The sequence below is a fragment of the Chiloscyllium punctatum genome, chromosome 3 (genome assembly GCF_047496795.1).
Source record: "Chiloscyllium punctatum isolate Juve2018m chromosome 3, sChiPun1.3, whole genome shotgun sequence".
NCBI lineage: Eukaryota > Metazoa > Chordata > Chondrichthyes > Orectolobiformes > Hemiscylliidae > Chiloscyllium > Chiloscyllium punctatum.
Window position 1 is genome coordinate 130,748,382 of NC_092741.1, and position 25,902 is coordinate 130,774,283.

Genomic DNA, 25,902 nt, shown 5'->3' on the forward strand with positions numbered 1-25,902 from the left:
ATGTATGGAATGAGCTGCCAGGGGAGGTGGTGGAAGCTGGTGGAAGCTGGTGCAATTACAACATTTAAAAGGCATCAGGATGGATACATGGATAGGAAGGGTTTAGGGGGATAAGGACCAAATGCTGGCAAATGGGACTAGTTTATCTTAGGATATCTGGTCAGCATGGATGAGCTGAACTGAAGGACCCTTTCCTTGCTGTACAACTCTATGACTCTATTTCCAGCATTTTCCTTTTCTGGTTGGGTCCATCATTAAATCAGAGCCCAGCTGTAATTTGTTTTTTGGTCTTATTGTGATATCTACTAAAAATGTAACATTTTCAATACCACTCCAACAGTGAAGTCAAACTGAAGGCAGCTGGCAAGGTTCTATATGTTACTCATGCCTGACTGACCAGAGAAGTTGGTGATTAATGTTTTTATTAGCGGTATTCATGTTAGGTGGCAGGTCCCAGAGCTCTCTCCTTTATTGTGTATGAAGAAATGGTAAAATGACCGAAATTCTAAAGTGTTTCCCCAATTATCCTCTTGTGGCTTTGAAGGGAGATTGGAAGAAGCTCCTAGGACTATCAGCTATTCCTACCAGTTCTCTTTTGGTGTGGGGGAGCCCCATTGCTTTTCCTCCAAAGTTTAAGCATCTAATCACTGAGACCTTCTTGGAGACCCAGTCTGAGGTGTATTACTCGGATATGATGGTGTTTTGCTACAATCTGGTTTTCCTTGTACTTCTCCAGTATTACAGAGCCCGTGGGGGAGTGGCATATTGCAAAACTGCATCCTACAAGTCATAGTGTAATGGAGCCACATTGAACTAGTGGTCTACGTTCTGGTCGTGGATGATGTCAAGGCTTTTGGGGCAGGGTTATACCTGCACCTATGCATGTAATGAGTCGACTCTCACATTCCTTACAATCTTTGTGGTTAGCTGTAAGTTTTGTGGGATCAGAAGAGAAATCACTTATTATTAATTACCCAAAGAAGGCACGGTTCTTATACTCATGTCTGTTATATACAGGCTTTTGCCTGTAACGTCAATTCTCCTGTTTCTTGGATGCTGCCTGACATGCTGTGCTTTTCCAGCACCACACACTCGACTCTAATCTGCAGCGTCTGCAATCCTCTCTTTTACCTATGTCATTGATCTGACTACTTTCAGTTAAACTAGGCGTCAATGGTGACTCCATGCTGGGGATGGTAGAAGATGTCTGTAATGATGGTAGTTGAAGATCAGAACATAGGAACGTGAATGAGTAAGCCATTCAACCCCTTGAGCCCGTTCTGTCATTGTATTTGACCATGACTAACCATTGCTTCATTTCATTTTTATCCTCTATTAGATAAAGATATTGATCAAAAATGATATGTCAATTTCAGCTTTTAACTTGTATTGATGCAGCATCCACATTTTGAGTCATACATTTACATTATCCTTTGTGGATACATGTGTTTACCAAATTCATACTAAAGTGAACATAGCTCTAACTTTAAGCTCGTTTCCACCATATCCACCATCAGAATTAGCTCTCAAGTATATGAAATCCTTTTAATGCCTTCATTATATCATCTGCAAACTCTCATTATAAGTTAAGCCTTTAACCACCACCCACAACCTTGGCTTAGAGATTTGCTTGCTGAGGATGATCGCAACAAATGCTAATGGAAGTGTTTTTTTTCCCACATACCACTCCATGCCTGAATGCCATTCAAGTTCTGCTATAGGTTTGCCTAAGTTCCTTCATTGCAAGCACTGCAAATGGATCGAACCACTCCTCACAAGAATACAAGTGAGACTGTTTGATTCTGTAAAGGTAAATTGTTAGTGGTTGGGTTGAGCACCAGTCATTCTGTGTTAGCTTGAGTTCACAAAGAATCTTAAATGGTGAATCGCTGGGAGGTGTGTGAATCTTTAGTCTGTTCTCAGTTCAATCGGAGGTCCCATGTTAAACCGAGCCACTTCGTCACTCAGTCATTTTGGAGTGTGAAATATTTTCACAAATTTGCTTCCAATGTGGGAATGTGCTGTTATTTGCTGTTACTGGTGGAAATCACACATGAAATTCAGGAAAAAAAGTTATAAATAAATATGTCAGACAGTGAATCAAGGGTGCAATTGTTAACACTATGTCTAATCCAGCCAGGTTTTAGAAACTATGACTTTAGGTGCACGAGTTATGTGATGATATCAGTGAGAGACAGGAAGATAAATATGCAGAGATTGCCATAAGAGACCATTTTATTGGTGCATAGCATGATAAACAAAGCACAGCAACTTGGTAGATATTAGTCACGTGATGGTTACAGGAGGAGTGAACTCTAGTCATTGGTGATATATATATATTGCTACATTAAAGCCCCTGAAAGTAACAATTAATTCGGACAGGTTCTGTACATTCCTCATCCTGAAACAGTATAATCAAATCAGAAGAATCTCTAATTCGTGGCAAAAGTAAAATGAAGTTCATTTAAACTGTTAAATTCAGATCTGCTAAACTTGCCATTATAACAACAAATTTCATTCCTCTGTAAATATCCAGGATCTTGTGACCATTAGCGGAAAAATAAACCGAAAAGGAGACTCTTATGCCTCAATAGATCCGCACAATGCCTGTTGAGGAACTAAGCAATATTAATGTACAGAAAGTCATGAGCTGGAGATTTGGATTTTCTTGACGTGTATCATCAGCGTTTGCTGGGAGCAACAAAACAAATTTATTTCCTCTACTAGCACTTAAAATCTATCATCTAATGAAAAATAGTTTATGATGCAATGAGGAACATATTATTGGTTTCCCTCAGCCCTTAACTCAAAATCCTATTTACTACATAAAGCTCACTTGTAATTTAGTTGTTCACTGCAGTTCAAGCTAAGTTTACAGTAAATACCCACGTTGAACCATTACTTGTGTTACTTTCTTCTACCAAACTTTGAACTCTTAGATGCTTCTGGTTTAGAAGGTTCTGCATGGGAGGCCTTTCCTTGCTCTGGAGGTTGAACTCCTCTTTTCACCACTGGTATCTCCTCGCCGTGTTTATACACACTTACAGTGATGTCAATTGTCTCGCCGCCATATTTGTTCCTGACATTAATGCCATATTTTCCCGAATCCTCCGTGGTGACATTTTTGATGGTCAGGGAAGCATATTTTCCCTGCTCCAGAGTCGCGTAGTGATGATCATTCAGTTCGAGATCTTTGTCATTCTTGAGCCAGGTCACTTCAGGAGTCGGATCCCCAAAGACAGTGGATGTGAGGCTCAGTGTCTGGAACACAGAATGCATTAATGCATACAAAACCTTAATAGATTTTTTTGGAAAAGCTGAGGCCCTCAATTTCGAGCATTTCCCAACTCACAGCATGAAAGAGACGGGAGTGAATCAAAAAATACATTTACCATCAACATCCACACAGGGCTCACCGCTGCAGCTTAAGCAGCTGCTATCCTCACTCGAAATGCACAACAGCATCACTTTTGCATGTGTATCTGGTCCTTTTGTGCTGGTCAGTATTACGTTGGTTATCATTAGTACCTGATGTACATGGCTGACAATTCTATTAAATGGCCAGGGTATGCCTCAGTTAAAGGGATCGTGGGAAGATTGTTCACTAACTTCACTAATAATTTTGGAAGGTCAATGCAAACAAAATCATCTAAAGTGCTCATTCTGAACAATCTTGGTGTTCGTTTTCTTTATTATTATTCATTTTCCAGTGATAATGGTGGATTTATCAACTTTCCCAGCTAAAAGCTCTGACAGGGCCTGGGCAGTTTACCATTTCAATATAAAGCAAGATAAACATTTAGATCCCTTTCCAAAACATCAAGTGCTGAGTAAGAATGCTCCAATCACTTCCAATGTGAAATAAGGTCAAAACTGGGACCATTGTACTTTCTCCCTTTGATGTAACTTGCACTGCATGTGAATGCTCTTGTAAATTTTAAAAATGAATTAAGCAGCTTGACTGGGGAAAGGGTGGCACATAACATGCTCTGAATCTGTTTATATGACAAATACTGTGACACAAGACTATGTGAGAGATGTTTCTGCCCTGATATTACTCTCAGTACATCAAATGTTACAATTCATCATTCTGCTAAGGTGGACCAGCATTTAAAGTATCCCAGCCACTTAAAGGCCCAAAGTCTGATGTTTGATGTAGCAAAGCTGTGGTATACAATGTTGCTGTTCATTGACAGATGAACACAGATGGATGTCATTCAGCCCAACATACTCTTCACAAGAACTATCCATTGTCACATAAGCCTGCAAATTATTCCCCCATGGAAGATATTATTGAGTCTGCATCCATTATCTTTTCAGGAGGTCATGCATTCCAGATTATTAGAACTGACTGCATAAAAAGAAAATATGCTCATGTCACTCTTGGATTTTTTTGCCAATTACTTAAAGTTGTGCACCCTGGTTACTGACAGTTCTGCTCAGAAAACTCTGTCAAGGATCTTCAAGATTTTTAACACCGCTGTAATTCTGTCCTTCAACCTGTTCACTCTAAAAACAATTCCAGCTCCTTCAGTCACTTCACATAAACTGTCTCTGCTACCATTCCAGTAAATATTTTCTGCACCCTCTCTAACATTTTCATGTCTTTCATGTGCATGAAACTGAATGCAACACTCGATTTGTAGCTTAATATGTACTTTAAAATTGTTTAGTGCCAATATCCTTAAGTTTAGACTGTGTATTTATAAGACCAAGGATCCCATCCACTTCATTTTATACAGACTTTTCAAATTATCTTTACTTTTTTTTCTTTATTCACTCCGGGGACGTGGGCATCTTTGGCCAGGCCAACATTTATTGCCCATTCCTAATTGTGGGTCTGGAATGACATGTAAGCCAGACCAAGTAAGGATGACAGATTTCCTTCCCTAAACGACATTAGTGAACTAGACGGGTTTTTCCAACAATTGACAATGGCACCATGGTCATCATCAGACACATAATTCCAGATTTTCTTTATTGAATCCAAAGTCCAACATTCAGCATGGTGGGATTTGAACCCAGTCGCCTGAATATTAGCTGAGTTTCTTGATTAATAATCCAGTGATAATACCACTAATCCATTGCCTCCCCAAAGATTGGTGCATGCACTCGCAGGTCTTTCTGTTCTTATATCCACTTTAAAAGGCCATGGCGATCGTATAACCTCTGATCTTTTCACCTATCAAAATACAGCATTTGACACTTTGCATTAAAGTGTATCTGACTTGAGCCTTCCCATTTCACCAGTCTCTGGCCCTGCTGAACTCTGTTACTTACTTCCTCACTTTGTATTCAATTTCCAAAGTTTTATATCAGCAGTAAACTTTAAAATTATTCTGTCTATCGGGTCATTAGTATATCTCAGAAAGAGCTGTGGTCCCAATACTGATCAAAGGGGAACACCAAAGTATACTTCTTTATTGTCTGAAAAACAACTGGTAACCACTACATTGTGGGCCTGATCTTAGGTAATTTCCTGCCCAAACTGTTATTGTCCCTTTAGTTCCACTGTTTAGGACTGGAAAGTTGCAACTTGGAATCTGCTAAGTGCTTTAGGATATAGCTCAGAAGCATTAAAATTTAAGTGTTTGTAATTTGAAGGAAGTCTAATTCCTGCAATGCAAAATAGTATTTTTAACAACAATTTTCATTTACATAGCATCTTTGACATAAAATGTGAGAAAACAGAGTGTACATGAACCCAGAACAGAACGAATGCTAATTTCTTGGAGGGGTTTAGGAGGTAGGGTGAGGCTACGGAAGTATGGTGTACAAAGTAGCTTTCTCGATAACATTATTGCTATGAAAATAATACATAATGCTGAAGCCATGGAATCTTATTCAGATCATGCATTTTGTCTTACCTTGCCTTCCATTATAGTTACTACATCTGGCAATCCTCCTATTACTTTGCCACGATCTGTAATGGGAAAATCAATGCTAACTTCAGTAAATCAAATAAATCACAACTATATTTCATTTATTATTTAATAAAGAGCTTGGCACCAATTTGAATTATTTTTAACAAATAGGAAAATCAGCCTCTGTACTTACTCTTCTCTGCAAAAGCTGCAGCTCTGAAAATGAAAATCGAAACAATTCATTTAATATGGCTGCAACTTTAAAATAGAAAAAGACTTTTGTAATATTTATGCCACCATACTTTCAGCTGACAGAGACAAAGTTAATGCTTAGACTGCATGGAAAAAAGCTGTGTTGCATGCACTAATTCTGAAATTGCACACATTCTGAAAATGAAATTTATATTCACTACATGAAGACTTACTTCAGCCTCTGGAATTCTGTGTATGCCTCAGCATAAGCTGCAAATTAAATCAGAGTTTTCCAATTAATGTACATTGATGCCTCTACAAACTTGAATCAAAGCTGACACAGTTATGTATTTAAATTCAACTCTTAACTCCGCAAACAATTACATCACTTGAAGAAAGTTACTCTGGATCATACAATATGAATGCAAAATTTAACCAAATTGTTTCTGTTTCTGAAAGAGTTTTGTTTCATTTTGTTTTTCACACAACTACAAATTCTCTTCTGTATCTCTCTCCTCAAGTACCGTCCCCTGCCCTTTGATCCATCCATCCTTGCAAATTATCACACCATCTTCCATTACCCTTTCCTCTGAAGCCCCAAAGCATGTTGTTGTCACTTTAGTCTGTCCTCACCTTTCCAGGAACTCCATGTCTGAATCCACCCTCCAATCTACCCTGCCCACAGCACCTAAAATCCCTGCTTGTCAAAGACACAGCTGACATCCTGTGTGACTAGGCAATGGTCGACTATTACTTTCATCCTTCTCTACTTCTCAGGAGCTTGTGCCAGTTATAACCATAATGTTCTCTTCCAATATATATCCATTATCATCCAGCTGGGAGGGGCTGTATTTGTTGGCTCCATTTTTACCTACCCAGCCTTTTTCCTGCAGTTACCTCTGGCTTGGTCTAAGGATTTATCTATCGCATTTCCCATTTTCATGGCATCCCTTGGCAATCATTTGAAAATACTGCAATAGTTTCTGCGCATTTGCTGAGGACATGCAGTCCAATCTCACCAAATGATATGAAGAAATTCAATTCCCAACTGTTTCGAACCAGGGCAAATTCAGAACAAAGTTCAATTTAAGGCCCATGCATTTCTTTAATTCCAGTGTTTTATTTTACTTTGTTCTTTCCTGGCCGTGGCTTTGCCAACATTTTATTACTGATTTCTAGTTGTGCTCAACCTGAGTGGCTTATTCAAGCCATATCAGACAGCAGCTAAGAGACAATCATATCACTATATATGTAGAGTCATGTGGGCCAAACTAGATAATTAAGCAGATCTCCTTCCCCAAAGGGCATTACCATCCATAGATAGGATGTAAGCAGCCTCAATGAAACTGGCTTTGAAAGTGGAATGTAAACAATGATAATGATAATTGTTTAATTTTTTTTGCCAAGGCGGTTCTCATTAAAATGAACTATATATCATAATGAACTGTACTTAATTGGTATTTCAATTTCATTACAATTTAGAAATGACTTTTCATTGTGTTATCTAGGAACTTTATATTAATGTTTAACAACTGTCTGACTCTGGCATTACATTTTGAATGAGCACCTTACCCTCTCCTGAAAGGTCAAGATGTCGTTTATATGAGGTTTTGCCATCAAATATCTCCATTGTGTATTTGCCTTTGTCTCGATCATTTGGCTCACAGATCTGCATCCAAACCTGGTCACTGCTTCCTCCAATTCTCATCTTTTCAGATGACGCAATCTTGGAATCTCTAAATCCAAACAAAGAGCAATATTTCTAAAACATTCATACAATTTGCAAATAGAAAATTGATATCACTTACTTGACCAAACATACAGGTAATATTTCCTGATAGAATTAGACATTAAAGATATGGCAATTGTTGTAGTACAAACTAGAAATGGTCAATATCATAGGACTTACTACTCTGCTTAAACGATGTCCTAACTTCTTTAAAAATTGAGTTTACCGCTATTAATTTTCTTCATTGATTTATGAATTACTGGGGAGCTCCACACCTCTGATAATCTGTAGAAATCTCTGGTATAACAAGTGAATGCACTAGAGTTGCTGGATCTTCTCTAGAAATCTCTATCCCAGATAGCCATCCATTCTACAGAAGTCAATATCATGGATTTGTGAAATTTGTGCTGAATAATTGTTTTCCTGCTAAGCAACTCCTGTGAGAATTGGAGAGTGAACAGCAACAAAACCCAAGTCAGTCTCCTGTGTAATTGCGACAAGCCCTAATCTCAAAAAGACTATGGCTGAAAGTTTCCTAGGAGTTGTTTGTAAATGCATATTTTTGCTACAATGCCAGCAGAGTTAAGACTTGTCCTGTCACTCCATGAGACTGAGATCTCCCATCCCTGGTAGCATTCTGGTACATCTCCTTTACATCCTTTTCAAGGCTGGGCATTAGCTACAGCTTGTCCTAATCATTGATTTATAAAATGACTTTTATTCTGCCTGTGATATAAAACCAAGCCTTCATGATACTTTCTTTGTGACTTGATAACTTGACCTGCCACCTTCAGAAGTTTGTGTTCTGTACTCTTGCATCTCACGTGAAATGGCACCAGTAATTTCCAATGCCTCCCTTATTTTTTTCAACAAAAATGGATCACTTCACACTTCTGTGTTAGGTTACATTGGCTATGTGCTTCACCAATCTGTTCACGTCCTCCTGAAGTCTTTTGTTATGTTCCTCACTGTTTATTACATTTCAGAAGTTTGTGTTATCTGTACACTTTGAAATATGTCTCTGTATATTGAATTCCAAGTCACTAGCAAGTGTCAGAAAGTGCAGTGGGTTCGAATGTCAACCTACGGGGAGTACCACTCTATACATCTCTCCTGTCTAAACAATAATCATTCATCTCTACTCCATTTCATTATCACACTGCCACTGTCTCTTTAATAACTGAAGCTCATTCCAAGTAATTTTAAACCTTGCATGAACAGAAGATGTTTTATTTGAATGTCATTTTATTTTCTAAAATAAAATTGCTAGAACCATGGTTTCATGCTTCAAATTTATTTTAGAAAATGGGACCAATTAGTTAAATATAAAAATAAATTGTGCAAAGATGAAAAAAGATATATTTCCAAATTAAAGAACACTTTGCAAGTCTGGTTCATATGTAATCTAACAGGCAGGATGTGTGTCAAAGATAGTCCCTTAAACAGAAGTCATCTACATCCTACTTTGTAGCTGACCTAGTCATGTACCTAGTCCTCAATACTCACCCAGTCCTCACACAGCTGCTGTGCATGAGCAACCCAGCCACACCTTAGTATCTACGCTAGTTCAGAGAGGTAACCAGGTAAAGGAGCAGGTGGGCTCATGCCCATATGAGGATGAATGTCCATCTCCAACCAGTCTTATCCATATGCATGAAAACAAACTACCTTGATGCTTGTAGCACAGAAAATAGTCTTCCCTTATTAATTCATTGGCTAAGGGTCAGAAGGTGTTGCAGATCTTTGATTTTAGTCACCACATCTTCAGTCATCTCGAAACATCAAGCCACAGGAACATGAACCCAAGACTAGGCAAGTGTGGGATTGACCAAGTACAATGCATCTCCAAGTGAAAGTCTTTCTTGAGTGCTCTCCCTACTGACTCTTTTACACACATCTGGTTATGTCCCAAAATACATTTGTTGAGTATTTACCCAGCTATATTGTGAGTGAAACGAACAAAATAGAAAAGAACTCTATGTAACTTCTTGATGTGAAAGGAGGTTTTGGTTTTGCTATCAACTCTGACTTCAGAAAAAGTTTTGAAGGTCTTCATAGAGGTGTAAATGATTGCTTCATGACTCTATACCTACCTCTGTCACATTCCTGTTGTCCACTAATCAAAGATCACACACAGTCCAACACGGACATGTTCTGTGGACCAAATCTGAGAGACCCCGGGCATCAAATAGATGACAGACTCATTGTGAAAAGGGACTTCAATAAAAGGGCAGGAGATTTCTGTAGGTTTGGGAATGATATCCAAGGGAAGGTGCTGTTTGGGGAAATACAATGGCAATGCCATAATTCTCCTGGATCTTTGCAATTGCTGGAATATGTCAAGTCACCAATAGCATCGAAAAGACAACGTTCCAAACACTGGGATGCAATTAAGATCTAAAAACTAGAATCAGATTGACTTTGTCATCAGCTGGCACAGCAACACAAAAGATGGTACAATCATGCCGACTATGAGAGGATTGGAGTATTGTACAAATCACAGGAGCCATGGTTTCATGCTTAACATTTCTTAATGGTTAAATTTATCATCTCACCAAAATGAGCTAGACCACAAGTGGCATTAGAGTACTGTGAATAAATCAGGTGAGGAACAGCTGTTCTCTGAAGAAAATTCTGTAATGGTCAACCTTCCCATGGTGTGCTGGGAGCAGAGGGAAGAAACCACTGTGATTGGTTTGATGAAAACCATGATCAAATTAAGGAACTGCTGCCGGAGAAAAAAAAAAGTAAATTTCCAATGAAACATTAATAAGGAATCACTCCAGGAGAGCAATAGATGCCACAAAGGATGCAAAATGCATGTGGGGCTAATGGGCTAAAACAACCAGAGACTTTTAAGTCTATGTTGATCAGAATGACAAGAGGAATTTCTACAAAGCTGTTAAAGATATAAAATGGTTAATTAAAACTCAAATTACTGTCAACTATTTTAATACTGAATTTTAGCACATCCAGAACCTTATTGACAAGTTGGTAGCTTAAATTAGATTATATTGAATAAACTCCTAAAGAACTGAAATGATGACTATTATTCCTTTATCAGAAGATTTGTTTTAGATTTTCAAATGACTCCCCTTACTCCCCTGATCCCCAGGTAGCTCAGTAGATTGAAGCATAACAAGTCTGTATAGTCAGAATATTTACTTTCTAAACATGCTACTTATCTATTTAGTTAATATAAACTCAGTTTCACGTACTTGTGATACCAGAAAACCTTCATGTCCTCCATGTAGTACTTCAAGAAAGACTGAAGTCTGATCCCTTCTGGGGTGCATTTTATCTTCAGTTCAGAAGCAGAAAACCCTGAAAGTTAACAGCTTAAAAATAGTACAAACACAAGCATTCACATATGTTGGGTGAAACAAGAAGTACTTCATCTAACTCATGTGAAGTATTATGCAGAGTAAAAATGTATCAAATATTTACAGCTTGTCAGTTGGATAGCTCATTTTAAAATATTCAGGATAAATTTCTTCTGCTTGTTATTTCTATGTGCTTATGTAAATGATATAACAATGCACAAAACTCAATAGCTACCTCTGGTGGCAATAAAGAGCAAGCCATGTATATTCTTGCCCTGGCACATAACTTCTGTCCAGCAGGACCAGAACTGTAAATCAGAATGGAGCATAATAGGTTGGAGTTGGAAATCAGTCACTTACCACTAATTCTGCTAATTTCCTGGACAATTTCTTCATACACTAAAATAGAAAAGGCATGCCATTTAGCTTATTATACATCATGTGACTATTTAATGTGATTATATGAAATTAATTTTTTGTTTACTGAGGCAGTAAGCAGTTTAATTAATGTATTAACTGTTTATTCACAAACATCTACTTAACTATAAACCTCAAAGTCATTGCCCCTGCATAATTTGACAAAAACATACAGCATTCGAAATTATAGCATCACACAACGCAACAAGCGGCTATTGGGATTGCAGTCTCTCTGCAAAGTTAATTTACTTAGTTCTACTGTTTGATTTTTATTCATTTCATTTATCTCTCAACATACTTCCACTTCAGATAATAATCCAATTCTCTTTTGAAATCCACAACTGAATTTTGCCAAATACACTTTCAAGCAGGGCATTCCAGATCTTAGCCACTCACTGCATTGAACAATAAAGGTTTTCCATTGCTGTTTCTTCTGACAATTGCTTAAGTTGATGCCCTTTGGTTCTTGATCCCGCCACCATTAGTTTCTCCATGTGTAGTCTGTCCAGAATCTTGTTGATTTTGTGCCTCTCTATCAAATCTCCTCTCAATCTTCTCTTCCCTTCACTCAGCAGAACAGCTCCAGTCTGTCCTACCTAAATGACTGAAGCTGAGGGGATCTTGTGGCACTGTGGTAGTGCCCTTACCTCTGAGTTAGGAGGCCTGAGTTCAAGGCTCAGAAAAGTATAACAACATCTCTGAAAAGGTCGATCAGAAAATATCTATAATTGAAGCTGCTCAGCCTGGAATCACTCATGTATTTCTTTTTGCATCCTAATGTCTTCACATCACTCCTAAAGTGTGGTACTCAAAGCTGGACATAATGCTTCAATTGAAGTGGAACCACTGACTTTTATACATTTATTGTAACTTATGGTAGAAAGTGAGGACTGCAGATGCTGGAGATCAGAGTGGAGAGTGTGGTGCTGGAAAAGCACAGCAGGTCAGGCAGCATCCAAGGAGGAGGAGAATCGACGTTTCAGGCTTAAGGTTTTCATCAGGCATTCCCGTTATTGTAACTTATGTCCTGATTAATAAAGCCAGGGTATGGTACGAGAGTGGTGCTGGAAAAACACAGAAGGTCAGGTAGCATCCAAGAAGTAGGAAAATTGACATTTTGGGCAAAAGCCCTTCATCAGGAATAAGGCTTTTGCCCAAAACACAATTTTCCTGCTCCTCGGATGCTGTCTGACCCACTGTGCTTTTCCAGCACCACACTAATCTTCACTCTAATCTCCAGCATCTGCAGTACCCACTTCTGCCAGGGTACAGTATGTTTTGTCTACCATCTCTCACCTGGTCCTACCTACTTGAATGGAGATGTCTCCATAGATCTTTGGATTCCTCTGCTCCTGATTACTGCTTTGAAATTAAACCTTTGTTTTACATAATCTCTCCATATTTGTCTAATGGAAATGAATGATGTTATTTTTCTTTATATTAAATTTCACCCACTGCTTGTCTATGTCCTCGTGAAGTTTAAAATTACCCTCCTCACAGTTATCAATACGTGGATGTTTCCAGTCATCACAGTACAAAGACTGAAAAGTAAAAGGCTAATTTTCTGAGGATATACCACTGTGAATGAACCTGATCTGCTCATAGTGCATATTGTAGAATTGTGAGCAAATTGGCACTGATTAATATGGTTAAAATTTAGTTTCTGCTCTTATGTGGCTTCTTACTTGGTGTTCTACTCTGCACCTTCGAGAGAAGGCTATCCTTGTCTCTTCTGGTAGTGTGTGCAATGGCTTTATGTTACACAAGAGTCACTGCTGTCTGACTCTGCAAGGCTTTAACAAATATCCATGACTGTACATAATACTGCATCAATCACTAGTGCAGACTATTGCATCTTTACACATAACTCTTGACATTAGCATTATTCCATACATCACCATCTTATTATCATATCTATTTTATACTATAAATTCTTAAGTAAAAGGGAATAAAGTGACATAAGTTTCTTTTACTTGCTGTTTGAAAATACATGAACAAATGGAGCAAATCTTCGGGTCAGTTATATGCAATTAAAGTGGACATCATCTGACTGGGGAATTGGCAGGAGATACAATTACTCCCTGCTTCTTTCTACCCCTGTTCTATCATGCTTTCTTATGCATTGGGAGGGAACCCATTCACACAATGTTGATGAAGTTTACCGCACAAAATTAAAGATACACTGATAATTCAGACAACAGTAAACAATCCACTGACCCACCAATGCTGGAGTAGGAGCCCATAATCTAAGAATCAACTTGAAGAAAGCAAACAAACCTTTGCCAGCCACCTCCAGTACTGTAACATCCTGCCCTTTGTCATCTTTCAGCGTCATCTTGTACTCGCCCATATCCTTTCTAGAGAACTAAAGATAAAGATATTAATTTATTAGAAATTAGAGACAACTTTACACAACACCATTAGAAATTGTAGCACTAACTACTGCACTACCTAACAAACAAACAGGAATCCAATCCCCACTCTGCCATTCTCCATAAGAGAGAATTCTCTCTCTGCAGAGGACACAAGGTTCTCTCTAAAAGGAGTTTAAATATTGAAAAATTATTCCCAAAACATTGTCTTGGGAACATTATTGATCCAAGATTGGCAGTACTTGAAAACTGTTTTATTGACCAATTGATGCTTGGCTTGAGAGACATTGAGACAATTAAGAGACTGTCTCCAGGAAGATCTCTGAGTCAGTCATGCAGCAGCAAGTGTTTGGTCAGGACTCCTGTTTGAATTGGATGTTAGTGTCCCGAAACCTGCAATAAAATTGCGCTGATAGCACCACTGAAATGCAAGTAAATTTTGCCATTCAGGTTACAGTCAATGACTCTCACTTTCATTCAAACCATGAATGCAGAGGGAAAAACGCATCTGCAAAGCCTCTTTGTGGTCAGTGAATGCTTTATTTTGAGTTATCTTTGACTGTGGAAAAATATTCAGTAATTACGGTTTTTTGTATATGAGAAGTTACACTTTAAAAGATCAAATCTCTTTATGTTTGCTATTAATTCTTTCCTTTTATATACATGCAAATAATTGATTTGAATTAAATAAATTAGTAGGAGGTAATAAAACATTTAAAGTGAAATTACTTAGACACAACTCTGGATGCTCCAATTGCCTTTTGTGTCAGACTTTTTGTCAATGAATTTTACCTCAGGAATAGAGAGCTTGCTTTCTCCTGTCTGGAGGTTAGGTGGCTCCTCAGCAGGAACAGCTACATAATCTTTGTACCAACCGAACACCGTTTCCTTCTTCGTGTTTGCCACCTGTCGCATACAGTTGAAGTGAAACACTTTAATAAACAAATATTGGTAAACTCACAATTTTTAAACAACGGCCCAAGCAGCAGTGATGTTCGCTGGATTGCTGCTGGTTCTTAAATTCTGTTGACTAGACGATACTGTACATTTTTTGTGTCTTCCTGGCCTAGCTTTGACAGAATTCTACCAGAATGCAAGAGGTTCAGGGGAGGACAGGACATGACATTAGGGGAGGTGATGGGCCCTGGTATTATTGCTGGGCTGTTAATACGGCTACTCAGGTAATGTTCTGGGGAGTCGGGTTCGAATCCCAATATGACATATGGTGACATTTGAATTCAATAAAAGCTTGAAATTAAAAGTCTAATCATGGCCATGAATGGATATAGGTTTGCTTGCTGAGCTCGAAGGTTCGTTTTCAGACGTTTCGCATTGGATCCAGCCAGAACAACAAATACATTGACTTGGATCCCATTTACCAGTCCCTGGGAAAAAGAACAGGAAATGACGCCACCACCTGAAATGATGTCACCACTAAAAATGATGTCACCACTGAAAATGATGTCACCAGCCCAAGGAAACCTAAACACATAAATAGAGAGCGGGCCATACCACCAGTGCTTCATCCGAAGGCTCACTGATGATATTACCCAGTATGGTGATGAAACGATTGAAAACGAACCTTCCAGCTCAGCGAGCAAAACTACATCCAGAACTTCAACCTGAGCTACAAATCTCAAAACTCACTATGACCATGAATCCATTGTTGATTGTTGGAAAAAAAACATCTGGTTCACTAATATCCTTTAGGAAAGGAAACTGACATCCTTACCTGGTCTGGACTTCATGTGATTCCAGACCCACAACAATGTGGTTGGCTCTTAACTATCCTCTGGGATGCGCAATAAATGCTAGCCTGGTCAGCAATGCCATCAATCTTTAAATGAATTTAAAAAAATGTTTTATGGCACGAGTTGCTGTATGGCAAGTTTAAAGTCCTAGTGTGAACTTTCAGGATTTGATGAAAGGATAGATGATTGATGAGAGTGAATGGGTAGGGGATTAAATGTGTAGGGATAGGTGGCTAAATGCATGAAGTGGGTAAGTAAGTGGGGATAAATGATGACATGTATAAGTGGGTAGGGGCTGGCAAAATAGTGCAGGAGGGAGGCTTTAGAATTTTGCGAATAAGACCAGATCTGGGGCAGGTAGAACTTGTGTGTGGAAGACAGTTTACACTAGAGCACAACATTTTACATCTAATACCCTTATGGTTCGATTCGTTAGTGCTGATGGACTTAAACTATCTTGTCAAGAAGAGAACTTGAGAGGCAATTCAAACAAAGCTGTTTATGGGAAATACAAAAGCTGTAAATGAAAATGGAAAGCAACAGAATCCTAGAATCTAGAATCAACCAGGGTGAAATCAAGAATGATAATAAAAAGGTAGAATAAAAATACCCTCTACATGAATGCATTCATCACAAGATAGGTGAATTGATGATTCTAGAAGAAGTGAAAGAATATGATTTAATTGCCATTATGGAAATACGATTGCAGGGTGACCAAGACTGGGAATTGAATATTAAAGAAAATTTGACACTGAGGATGGATAGTCATAAAGTTAGTGCTTGTAATAAGTGATGGAATCGGTGGTTTAGGGAAGACAGGACCATTGACTGAAAGAACAGGGATTGAGAATGTGTTTAGGTGGAGTTGAGAAACAACATGGTGCAAGATGTCTTGGAAGAAGTGGTTTACAGGTCACCAACAATAAGGGTAATGTACTGTAGGGACAATTCAGGGCTTCATTTGATGACACTAATGCATGTACGCTTTGTGCCACTTTAAATTGTGCTTGTGCAGATTTTGGCAGTTGGGGGGAATGTGGCAGGGAGCAGTGGAAGAGGTCAGAACTGACAGGACAGAGAGATTCTGAGGATCCAGGAAATGGAGGTGTGAGATTGGGATCCGGGAGAGGGATGGGGAAGTGCAAAAGGGAGACAGAGGGGGAAGAGGGCCTCTTGGCTCATGGGGTCCCTGTGTCACCCTATTTCTGTAATCTATATGTGATTGTAGGACCAATAAAATCTAATACACTCTTTAAACAACTACTTCAACTTGTTCTGGCACTTTCAAAGATTTCCATATCATTTCAAAACTATAATATTTATACTCTCCCTCACTATCATATCACAGCTTGTGGGAGTTGGCTGTCTGCAAATTGACTGCCACACTTCCTACTTTCCAACAGTGATCACATTTCAAATAGTATTTCACTGGCTCCACAGCATTGTGGAATGGTTCAGTGTCCATGAAAATTTAAATATAAATGCAAGTCTTCAATTTTTCCTAAAGTACAAATGAAGTGCTGGAGAAACTCAGCAGGTCTGGCAGCATCTGTGGAGCCAAAAACAGAATTAACATTTCAGGTCCATTTGTTTTTATTTTATTCCTTTCACAGATGCTACCAGACCTGCTGAGTTTCTCAAGCATTGTTTTTATTTCAGATTTCTTACATGCACAGTATTTGCTTTGATTTATTGGTTTCCACATTTACTCATTTTTCTTTTAAGAGTGTGCCGCTCAGAAGTTTCTGCATTCAATTTAATGTCATGTGTCTGCCTGTTTTATCAGCCTGCTTCTGTCTTCCCAAGGAGTAATCCTACCTTTTTTAGTTTCCATTACTTGCAAGCTTATGCCATCTGCAATCTTCAAACTTTGCTGCCTCTCCCCATGCCTGGGGTACCACTGCATATTTTCCTTCAGTCTGACCAATAACTGAACTCAACCAGTTTCTACTTTCTGTTCTAATCTAATTTTGTAGCTGTGTTGCTACTGTCCCTTTAATTCCAAATAGGTTTCAATTTTGATAACAAGTCCATTATGTAGCACTTTATCAACTGCATTTTTAAAGTCCACATATTCAATTTAATCTATTTTAACTTTATCAAACTTTTACTTTTTTGTCCGTCAAGAACACATCAAGCTCATGAGACACTTCTTGCTTTTAACAAATCTATGCTGACCACCATTGTACTAATGTCTGTTCTTTGAACTTATGTTATCTTTGATTAGTCTCTGGAAGTTTCCCTACCACTGCTATTAAACTGATATGCTTTTAATAATCAGGTTTATCCCTCATTCCTTTTTGTGAACAGGGATCCAGAAATGAATCTTCCATATTCAAACACCACTCTCATATCGAAGGATGATGAGATGATTGCAGCCAGAGACTCTGGTATTTCTGTTCTTTCCACTCTCAATAAACTGGGATGCCGAGGCAGCAGGGATATTAGTACAAGTGGAATGTTAGTCTTTATTGTAAGGGAGATGCTGTATAAAAGTCACAATGAATTACTACAATTGTGCAGGGTATTGGTGGTATCACATCCGGAATGTAATGTATAGTTTGGATCTCCTTAGTAAAAGGATATACTTCCGTTAGAAGTAATTCTGAGAAGGTTTATAAGAATAATTCCCAGCATGAATAAGTTTGACTTATGAGGAATACTTGGAGAGGTTGGGCCTATTCTTACTGGAGTTTAGAAGAATGAGACATGATTAACGCAGTTCAGGTTCTAAGTCAGTTTGACAGGGTTGAGAGGACTTTCCTCTTGGAGAGAGATGTCAAACGAGGGTGCAAAATTTAAAGATAAGTGGTTTCCCATGTAATAGGGAGATGAGGAGGAATGTCTCCATTCAGAGGATCATTAGTCTTTGGAAGCATTTTTAGCAGAGAGGAATGAAGAATGGGACGTTGAATATATTCAAGGCTGAGTTAGATAGAATTTTGACAAAGGAGTTAAGGTTTACAGTGATATGGAATAAAGTTGAGCTAAGCCCACAGTCAGATCAGCCAAGTTCATCTTGAATGACTCATCATTCAATAAGATTGGACTTGATGGACTAATCCTGTTCCTATTTCTTGTAATCTTATAAATGCAAAACCTTTGCATTCTACTGTGAATAGTATTAACAGTTTTAAGTGGAGAGTATTTTATGCAAGTATTCATTGCTCATCTTTCTAAACTGTAGGAAACCAAGATGGCAAAATGTCAAAGTCTGCAAAATGTAGGGATGTCTAACAGCTCCCTGATGATGGCACTCTGAGGATGTATTCATTACAAATACTTAACATGACTAAATTTGTGTCCACCCCATACTGTTTGTATTGGTTTATAACATCTAACCTTGGTGATGTTCCTACCTTGCATATCAACTCAACAATGCAATCCTCAGTCACGTGCCATGACAGGTACTCTGCAAAATGAGGCCCTAGATAGGAAACAAAGTTAATTCAGTTGAAGTAATGGTACACTGTATAATAACGTATCAACCCAGGATGGAAGAAGGAATACCAAGCATGTGAAAAGACAAGTAAGAAAAGAAACATTTATCAGAGATTGAGGAAATTATAAAATTCAGATAAGCTAAGAAACACAGCAAAGTTGAATTCTGTGATGAGTTCCATTTGCACAAAAGTCTTTTCTCGTCTGTTGCAATTAGATATTAACCAGCATTTTGTTCAAAATAGCAGATGGAGGACTTTATTGTTAAAACACAATATTGAGCCAAATTAACAGGCAACAGGTGCTGTTTTGTACCACTTCAAGTCAATTTTTAAAAAGGCAGAACAGAGAAAATCCTACAGATGCTGTATCCAAGTCAAAGGCCATTCATGTCTTACCTTGTTTTCTCAAGAATTCCTTCCTCTGGAACTCCGCTTCCTCCAGGGCAGCCTTAAAAACTAAAAAGAGCAATCAATCAGGATAATAATCACAGGCAATGAAACCCACCCAGTTCAAGCAACACTGGGTGCAAAAGAAGCTGAATGTAATACTGAGGTGAAAGCGCACTTACCATCCCCAATCAAAACCAGAGTGGACTGGTTTTTGGCCTTGCCATCCTGTATTTGGACGGTGTAAGTTCCTTCATTCTTACTTGTGAACTGCTCCATCACCATCTCAACCATACCAGTAGACTTATTAAAAGTAATCTTGTGATCCTGTGAAGAAAATCAAATGAAATTTCTCTTTGCGTGATGTAATATAGCTCCTTAAATTAGTAGAACAGACTTAAAGACATGCTTTAGTAACAACTGCAGCATTGAATAAAAAAATTATACTGCGGTGAGATCCCTTTCTGACATATCTGGTGTGCAATGGCAATCAGTGATTATTTGCATTAAAAGACTAAGTGGATTTGAGCTTTGAAGTCTTTGCTCTTAGGTAAAGTTATCAAGGGATGTGTGTAAATGAAATTGACAATGTATCATTGGTATTGCAAACCCTAAAGGCTGGATGGCCTACTTGTCTATGTGCAAATGCATTGTTCTACTGTGTAAAGGTCACGTATGAGACAAATGCTGTGAGGTGCACTCTTAAACTCCTTGGTTGAACTCTACAAGATGGATGAATCACATGACATGAAACCTTAATGCATGATGGAATATTACAATTTCTAAAGATTTTCCAGTAACAAGGCTTCAGCCTTCATGTAGAAAGAAGGAAAGGAGTTTCCCCAAAGTTGATGCCAGCTGAATAAGGTGATCATCTCTTCTGCATCTCCTACCAGTTAGTTCCAGAGTAGAATTGTAAAGGCCAGAATATGGTACAAGAAATAAAAGGCAGGAAAGAGTTAATTGCAAAAGAATTGGGAGATAAAAGATTTTAAAAATGGATTTAAGGCTCATTACTGTGCTCTATAGTCACACAAAATAAAGAGTTTAGAATGAAATTTCATCCGGTGGTGTTAATGAAAGGAAAATGATAGTGTACTTGTAGCGTGTTTTATATTATGTCAAGTTTTCTTTCCTATTGTAGTACATCAGTCTATCAAGCCTGGGCTAACCTTCAGGCCAATTCCCCTATACCCTGCCATACACTTTTAAAATGTTTCTTTCTATTTGAATGTGAAACACTTAGCTGAAGCTTCTCGGTGTTTGTGCAAAAGAACATAGAACATAGAACATTACAGCGCAGTACAGGCTCTTTGGCCCTCGATGTTGCACAAACCTGTCATGCCAATCTGAAGCCCATCCCACCTACACTATTCCATGTATGTCCATATGCCTGTCCAATAACAACTTAAATGCACTTAAACTTGGCAAATCTACTACCGATGCAGGCAAAGCATTCCATACCCTTACTACTCTCTGAGTAAAGAAACTACCTCTGACATCTGTCTTTTACCTATCTCCCCTCACTTTAAAATTGTGTCTCTTTGTGTTTGCTGTCCCCATACTTGGAAAAAGGCTCTCCCTGTCCACCCTATCTAACCCTCTGATTATCTTGTATGTCTCTATTAAGTCACCTCTCAACCTTCTTCTCTCTAACGAGAACAGCCACAAGGCCCTCAGCCTTTCCTCGTAAGACATTCCTTCCATACCAGGCAACATCCTAATAAATCTCCACTGCACCCTTTCCAAAGCTTTCACATCCTTCTTATAATGCAGTGACCAGAACTGTACACAATACTCCAAGTGTGGCCGTACCAGAGCTTTGTACAGCTGCATCATAACCTCCTGGTTCTGGAACTCAATCCCTCTATTAATAAAGGCCAAAAAAATGTATGCCTTCTTAACAACTCTGTCAATCTGGGTGGCAACTTTCAGGGATCTGTGTACACAGACACCGAGATCTCTCTGCTCATCTGCACTCCCAAAAATCCTACCATTAGTCCAGTACTTTGCATTCCGATTACTCCGGCCAAAGTGTATCACCTCACACATGTCCACATTAAACTCCATTTGCCCACCTCTCAGCCCAGCTCTGCATCCTATCTATGTATCTCTGCAACCTACTACATCCTTCATCACTATCCACAACTTAGTGTAGCCCGAAAATTTACTAACCCACCCTTCTAAGCCCTCATCCAGGTCATTTATAAAAATGACGAACAGCAGTGGACCCAACACTGACCCTTGCAGTACGCTGCTAGTAACTGGACACCAAGATGAACATGTTCCATCAACTACAACTCTCTGTTTTCTTTCAGCAAGCCAATTACTGATCCAAACTGCTATGTCTCCCACAATCCCATTTCTCCGCATTTTGTATAATAGCCTACTGTGGGGAACTTTATCGAGCGCCTTGCTGAAATCCATATACAACACATCAACTGGTTTACTCTCATCGACCTGTTTGGTCACTTTGTCAATAAACTCAGTAAGATTCATTAGGCACGACCTACCTTTCACAAAACCGTGCTGACTGTCCCTGATCAGATTATTCTTTTCTAGATGGTTATAAATCCTATCTCTTATAACCTTTTCCACACTTTACCACAACTGAAGTGAGACTTACTGGTCTGTAATTACCAGGGTTGTCTCTACTACCCTTTTTGAACAAGGGAACCACATTTGCTATCGTCCAGTCCTCAGGCACTATTCCTGTAGACAATGATGATTTGAAGATCAATGCCAAAGGCTCGGCAATCTCTTCCCTTGCTTCCCAGAGGATCCTAGGATAGATCCCATCTGGCCCAGGGGACTTGTCTATTTTCACACTCTGCAGTATTTCTAATACCTCTTCCTTGTGAACCTCAATCTCTTGTAGTCTAGATGTAAGTATCTCTGTATCTTCCTTGCCAACATTTTCATTTTCTATAGTGAACACTGTCGAAAAATATTTATTTAGTGCTTCCCCTATCTCCTCTGACTCCACACACAACTTCCCACTATTAGACTAAGATTTGCTGTCATTAACTAAAGTGCTTCAGAGGAATGTCTGTCCTTAAGTGAGCTCCTTGCCTCCAAAGTAGACTTTTGAGAGAAAATCTATCCGCTTGCTGAGAGTTTCTGATCTCAACCAGGGGTCAGGCACATCCATGGAGGGAGGATAGCATGATTAAAAAGGATCAATTGTTTAATGGTCAGTTTAAGGAATAAGCAACACTAACAAAAACTTAGGTGCAGGATGGCAGTCTGTCCTCTTGGTTAAATAATAACACACATGAGGGAGTAGCCTTGAAAAAGAATAGAATATAATGGAATAGAGTCCCTACAGTGTGGAAACAGGCCATTCGGCCCAACGAGTCCACACTGACCCTCCAAAGAGTAAGCTACCCAGACCCCTGCCCTATTATGCTACATTTACCCTAACTATACACCTAACCCACACATCCCTGCACATTATGGGCAATTTAGCATGGCCAATTCACCTAACCTTCACATCTTTAGACTGTGGGAGGAAACTGGAGCACCCAGAGGAATTCCACACAGACACGGGGAGAATGTGCAAACTGCACACAGACAATCGCCTGAGGTTGGAATCAAACCTGGGGTCCCTGGCACTGTGAGGCAGCAGTGCTAACCAATGAGCTGCCGTGCCACCTCACAATTGATAAATGAATTTTAAGAACAAGTAGGTTTTAGGAAAGACAAATTCTACTCATCAACTAACCACTGCTCCAGCATACTTGTACCAGTCCGTTGGAACAAAGATGATTCTTAAAATTGACAAGGAATTGTAGCTGGAGTCTTTTAATATGTTAAATGCTCAGTGTTCACTGGAGGTTACTAATTTGCAGCTATTTCACAAATGTGGTACATGGGTCAAAGTAGGAATGGGAGAATTCTCCAGGGGGAATAGCAACACACCAAGAGTTTGTTCTGCACAGTTCTAGTTGACCAGGAACCTCTCTGCTCTTAACCACCTGTCAAAGGCATTTCATAAGGATTTGCAATCAATCTGTTTGGCTGCTTTATGACATACGTTCCCAGTCTATCAAGTCCTGAGGTGGGACCTACTGCTCTGGATGTAGGGATTGTACTACTACACCACATGACAAAGAACAAAGAATAATACAGCATAGGAACAGGCCATTTAGCCCTCCAAGCCTGTGCCAATACATTTTTCCCTTCCATACTAAAACTGTCTTCACTTACAGGATGTATATCCCTGTATTCCCTTCCTATTCATGTATTCGTCCAGGTGTTTCCAAATGACCTCCAAATGTACTTTTATACTGAAAGTGTTGGTTAATCACTGATACAACTTAGGGGAGGATAAAATTTCTGAAAATAGGAAATCTGAAATAAGAATCTGATATGCTGGAAAGATGCAAAGTCATATTTCCATTTTGTGCACCATCAGCAATCTGACTGCTATTTAAGAGATTTTTATTTTCTCATGTTTCTGCTCAAATATATTTGCATATCATTGAACATTTAATACTGCCATGAACCAGGGAAATTCCAAGTAAGCAAGTTTGTATGCATCTAAAGGATAGTTTGTTATTCGTGTGGCCCTCAGTCAAAAGTCAGAGCTTTCTCTGACATCTGCTAAATCTCCTGTATGTTTGGAATAGCGTCTACTCTTATTTTCTCAATAAACTTGAGTCAGGACTATGTTGGAGTATGAACAGCAGATGTTTGATATCACTCAAAAGTTTGCTACATCAACCACATTTCTTCTCATTTCTTAAGACATTTTGTTTTGAAGAGAGCCATTACCTTACTGTCAGCCAGCTCCAAGTCATTGACAATGAATTTACAAGTAGCATTGGGCGACACGCTCTCTGTCTGAAGCCAAAATCGAACTTGGCCTTTGTCGAAAACCTCGTAGGACAATTCACTTTTCAATGGGATTGCTAAGAAGAAAAAGAAATAGCAGTTGCTTTCAATTGCACATGGTTACTGTATTCAGTGTAAGAAAAAAAGAAAAATTTAGTTAGGATTTTTAAAAACTTTTACAAAGATTCTCATAGTCACCTGAAATTTCAGCAACAAATCTCTGATAATCTCAAAAGGTATGGTGCAAGTAGTGATAGATTTAGTGCACAACTCTTGTTGACCTTTAACATAATGGATTCTGATAAGGAGCTATTATTCCATACTACATTTAGTGCATTATTCTTCAAATGAAATTGAATAGTTTAGGACCTGTTCCTCTGAGGTATTGTAGTAATTATACAAAGTCAATTAATTTGTTAGTTATTCAAATCCTGTGATCAATCAGGATTGATTTTATTGTTAATAGTTCTTAAATGCTCGGTGTTTACAGGAGGTAACTTTTGTTGAGGGTTGGCCAGTGTCAGACTGAAGTGGACAAAATCAAAGGTCACATGTCAGCAGGTTATAGTCCAACAGCTTTATTTAAAATCACAAACTTTCAGAGTGATGCTCCTTTGTCAGGTGCTGTGAGAGAGGGCACACTGACACATTTTATATGCAGAGAAATCAAAGGATCATGCAATTGGTGTAAGTGGACTGAACAAACCTAAAATGGCTGATGGAGAACTCTGTTAAAAAGAAGATGCAAGTTTTGATTGATTTAGATGCACATTCAGGTTACTATTGTAATTAATTTGCTGCCGTTTCATGCGTACGGTATGGCCAGAGTGGGAATGGGGCTGTTCTCCAGGGGAATAGCAACAGAGCAAGAGTTTGTCTGATCACTATCAACTCACTATATGTGCACCTCATTTTCCTGGGCTGGAGATCATTTGTCAAACAAAGTGGGATCCTTGCGCAATCTCTGGAATAAAGCAAGAGCCCAGAACTGCCCACATCGAAAACATTGTGGTGCATTTACACTTGAAGAGTTTGTTGGCGATTTGAAATTAGCAGAAAACCCCTAAAGAGGAAACAGTGGAACCTTCTTCGGACCTTAGTAACAGTCAAAGCTAAAAATCATAGCGCTTGGGGCCCACTGACCATGCTTACTAATTGTAACATAAGAAGGAGTAAGCCATCCCAAGGATCAGGAAAATCGATGTTTTGGGCAAAGCCCTTCATTAGCCCTGATGAAGGGCTTTTACCTGAAATGTCAATTTTCCTGCTCCTCTGATGCTGCCTGACCTGCTGTAGTTTGATCTGCCAGTGAAAAATCTGGCAAAAGACTTTTGTTTATTCATTTATGGGATGAGGGTATCACTAGCTATGCCAACAATTATAGCCCATCCCTAATTGCCTTGAGGGTAGTTGGGAGTCAACCACATTGCTGTGGGTCTGGTGTCACATGTAGTTCAGACCAGGTAATGAGGGCAGATTTCTTTCCCTCAAGGACATTAATGAACCAGATGGGTTTTTCCAACAATTGACAATGGATTCATGGTCATCATTAGACTCTTAATTCCAGACTTATTTTTAATATTGAATT

At 38.8% G+C, this 25,902-nt stretch overlaps 1 protein-coding gene across 3 annotated transcripts in view; it reads right to left on the minus strand.

The window, feature by feature from the left end:
• Positions 1–2,209: 2,209 nt before the first annotated feature.
• The window catches only part of myom2b (myomesin 2b), a 121,229-nt gene continuing 97,536 nt past the window's right edge, over positions 2,210–25,902 (minus strand). For all 3 annotated transcript variants that reach the window (XM_072560725.1, XM_072560732.1, XM_072560714.1), the window contains 13 exons: positions 24,255–24,391; positions 19,661–19,805; positions 19,488–19,547; positions 19,008–19,075; positions 14,690–14,803; positions 13,803–13,890; positions 11,469–11,507; positions 11,004–11,109; positions 7,629–7,792; positions 6,290–6,326; positions 6,058–6,080; positions 5,868–5,923; positions 2,210–3,261 (listed from right to left, as the gene is read on the minus strand). In XM_072560725.1, the coding sequence (XP_072416826.1) occupies positions 2,908–3,261; positions 5,868–5,923; positions 6,058–6,080; positions 6,290–6,326; positions 7,629–7,792; positions 11,004–11,109; positions 11,469–11,507; positions 13,803–13,890; positions 14,690–14,803; positions 19,008–19,075; positions 19,488–19,547; positions 19,661–19,805; positions 24,255–24,391 (1,391 nt within the window). In that variant the 3' untranslated portion in view covers positions 2,210–2,907. The remainder of the gene's footprint in view (positions 3,262–5,867; positions 5,924–6,057; positions 6,081–6,289; positions 6,327–7,628; positions 7,793–11,003; positions 11,110–11,468; positions 11,508–13,802; positions 13,891–14,689; positions 14,804–19,007; positions 19,076–19,487; positions 19,548–19,660; positions 19,806–24,254; positions 24,392–25,902) is intronic.